Here is a 2,770-nt window from a genome sequence, read left to right on the forward strand (position 1 = left end):
ATTCACGAACAGCTTGTAACACTCCAAAGAGAAAGGAAAACTTGAAATCGCATCATATGCATTATTATTTAATTGTATTGTACTTGCTATACTTCATACTTCAGTACAATAAAAGTACTAAAATTTGTTAGTCATTTTATAATAAATCTAAAAGCAAGATGTAAAAAAAAAGGCAACTGAGCTAATGAGTGATCCTCTGCTGCCATCTACTGGTTTTAATGGTAATTTCATTTTATTTTAATTTGAAAAGTCTTTGTTTTCCACCAGGTTTTTTGGCACATTTTCCATGTCATCATGAATGAAAAGTGAATCTTTAAAGTGAATTTTACTGCACAACTGTAGAGTAAAAAAAACAAACTGAAGGTTTTGAAATACTGTAAGTGTTTCACCCATGATGAGTTTGCATCCCTGAACTTTACATAGAGGCTGTGTCTCAAAACCTAGTGAGCTGCCTACCTAGGTGACAGCTGTAGGCATCATTAATGCATTCAAACTAGTGATGGGAGCATTCAAAACACTGCTTCATGAAGCTTCGAAACCTTGTGAATCATTCGTTTACAACAAGTGATCCAATCAAAAGTCCTTTGGTTTCAGTAAGCAAAGCTCTGTTATGTTGTAACTTGTTTAGAAGTTTCAGTGCTTTGCCACCAGCAATCTCTGGGGCTGATTTGTAGACATTTTAAATGACACATTTGTAAGTAAGACTAGTAGTTAGTCTCTTCCAGTATTTGGATTTACCGGTTTGAAGGCTTCTCAGTGTATGATGTTGTGTCTATTGCAGTGGATGATCAGATCTCTGTGAAGGTGGAGGCGTCCGGTTGGGCGTGGATGGTTTGTGGAGAACGGCTGATCATCTGGAAAGTGTCTCAGATGTCTGTGGCAAAGGTCAGAAAGAGACAATTACTGAGTGCTGAATTTGCTGCCAAGGCTGTACAAACGTTGTGCTCTTGCTGTCATTGCAGCTGTCGGTGTGTAAAGACCTCCAGCTGCCCTCCAGTGAGTTTGCATACAGCGCTGATCTCATCTCCATCACTTCCTCCAGGCCACTTGATTCTGCACCCATACCGGTGAGATCATCTCTGAACATTAACTCCACAAAAGATTTCATGATGCAAACATGATTGCAAATGTGTTTTTCACAGTCTGTCAGTGCATTGGCCGTGTCTCCAGACGGTTCGGCCCGGTTTTGGCCCAGTCTGGCTCATGACGGGACTTACACTGAGACATCTCTGGATCTCGCCGGACACGTGTGCAACTACGTCGCAGCTGTTAAGGTGCGCAGTCAGACTAAATGAGGAGTGCAGAAGCTTTTATTTCCATAACTCTTCTTCCATTAACTATTTTCTCTTGCTGTTTCAGGGCGGGAGTTTCATCGTGTCATCATACCGTGGGCACCTGCTCCGGCTCACTCCGGATTCCTCCGGTAAACTGCACCAGCGGCCCGTGCAGCAGGGTCAAGGGATGCTGTCTGGCATCGGACGCAGGGTTTCCAGTCTGTTCGGCATCCGCGGCCAACCGGCCGACCTCACGGTCAGCACTGTTTGTTCTTTAGAGGTGGAAGCAGATCATGTGTTCAAACAGTGACAGGATGTTTGGCTCCTCAGGTGTTCAGTGTGTTGTGGGTGAAGGAGACCGGCTGTCTGTACTCTCTCAGCTCGTGTGGCCTCAGTAAATGGGAGGTGGATGAGAACAGTGAGACGCAGGTGTTGAGCTGGAGCACCAATCAGATCATCACAGACAGCATCACTGACGCCATCTGGGTCAGTCACTTTTTTTTCTTTTTTTTTTTTTAAGCGTCTAGAATTATGTAGGAATGTGCTTTTCTGAACTTCATCTGATCTAGAAATTGAGGTCCTTGCATAGAACCAGAGCAGACTGCTTAAAGGGGTCAGATTCTTTCCACAAAAATATGAATGTATGTAATTTATTGCTGTGATCAAAGCTGTATTTTCAGCATCATTACTCCAGTCTTCTGTGTCACATGATGCTTCAGAAATCATTCTAATATGCTGATTTGCTGCTCAAGAAACATTTCTGATGCTTATCAGTGTTGAAAACAGTTGTGCTGCTTCATATTTTTGTGGATTCTTTGATGAATAGAAAGTTCAAGATAACAGCATTTATTTGAAATAGAAATCTTTTGTCATAGAAAACAGTTATTTGAAATTATAATATTTCACAATATTACTGTTTTTATTGAATAAATGCAGCCTTGTTAGGCAGAAGAGACTTTCAAAAACATTTAAAAGTATTAATTATTCCAAACGTTTGACTGGTAGTGTATAATATTAGTAAAGTTTTGTGCCAAATCAGTCTTTTTTTTTTCTTTAATGGCCATTTTCTACCTGTTTTCTGACTGTTAGAAATATTTTTGCCGCTGCACCCCAAATGCCACATTTGCTTGTGAAATAAGTAATACAGCTTGTGTATTTTTTAAAAGCTTTTATTAATTTATTTAGCGCTCAAAAGTTCAGTAAGATTTTAAATTTAATCTCTTCTCACCAAGGCTGCATTTATTTGATCATAAATACAGTAAAAACAATAACATTATGAAATATTTTTATAATTTAACATAACTGGTTTCTATTTCAATATATATTAAAATTTAATTTATTCCTGTGATCAAAGCTGAATTTTCAGCATCATTACTCCAGTCTTCAGTGTCACATGATCTTCAGAAATCATTCTAAAATGCTGATTTGCTGCACAAGAAACATTTCTGATTTTTATCAATGTTGAAAACAGTTGTGCTGCTTCATATTTTTGTGGA

At 39.1% G+C, this 2,770-nt stretch overlaps 1 protein-coding gene across 1 annotated transcript in view; it reads left to right on the forward strand.

The window, feature by feature from the left end:
• Nucleotides 1–2,770, forward strand: part of nup133 (nucleoporin 133) — a 13,624-nt gene that overhangs the window by 1,624 nt on the left and 9,230 nt on the right. Inside the window, exons 3-7 of the mRNA XM_016560224.1 lie at nt 782–885; nt 963–1,067; nt 1,143–1,274; nt 1,360–1,530; nt 1,605–1,760. Of these exons, the coding sequence (XP_016415710.1) occupies nt 782–885; nt 963–1,067; nt 1,143–1,274; nt 1,360–1,530; nt 1,605–1,760 (668 nt within the window). The remainder of the gene's footprint in view (nt 1–781; nt 886–962; nt 1,068–1,142; nt 1,275–1,359; nt 1,531–1,604; nt 1,761–2,770) is intronic.

This window comes from Sinocyclocheilus rhinocerous, unplaced genomic scaffold (genome assembly GCF_001515625.1).
Source record: "Sinocyclocheilus rhinocerous isolate Xijiao unplaced genomic scaffold, SAMN03320098_v1.1 scaffold107, whole genome shotgun sequence".
In the NCBI taxonomy this organism is placed as follows: domain Eukaryota; kingdom Metazoa; phylum Chordata; class Actinopteri; order Cypriniformes; family Cyprinidae; genus Sinocyclocheilus; species Sinocyclocheilus rhinocerous.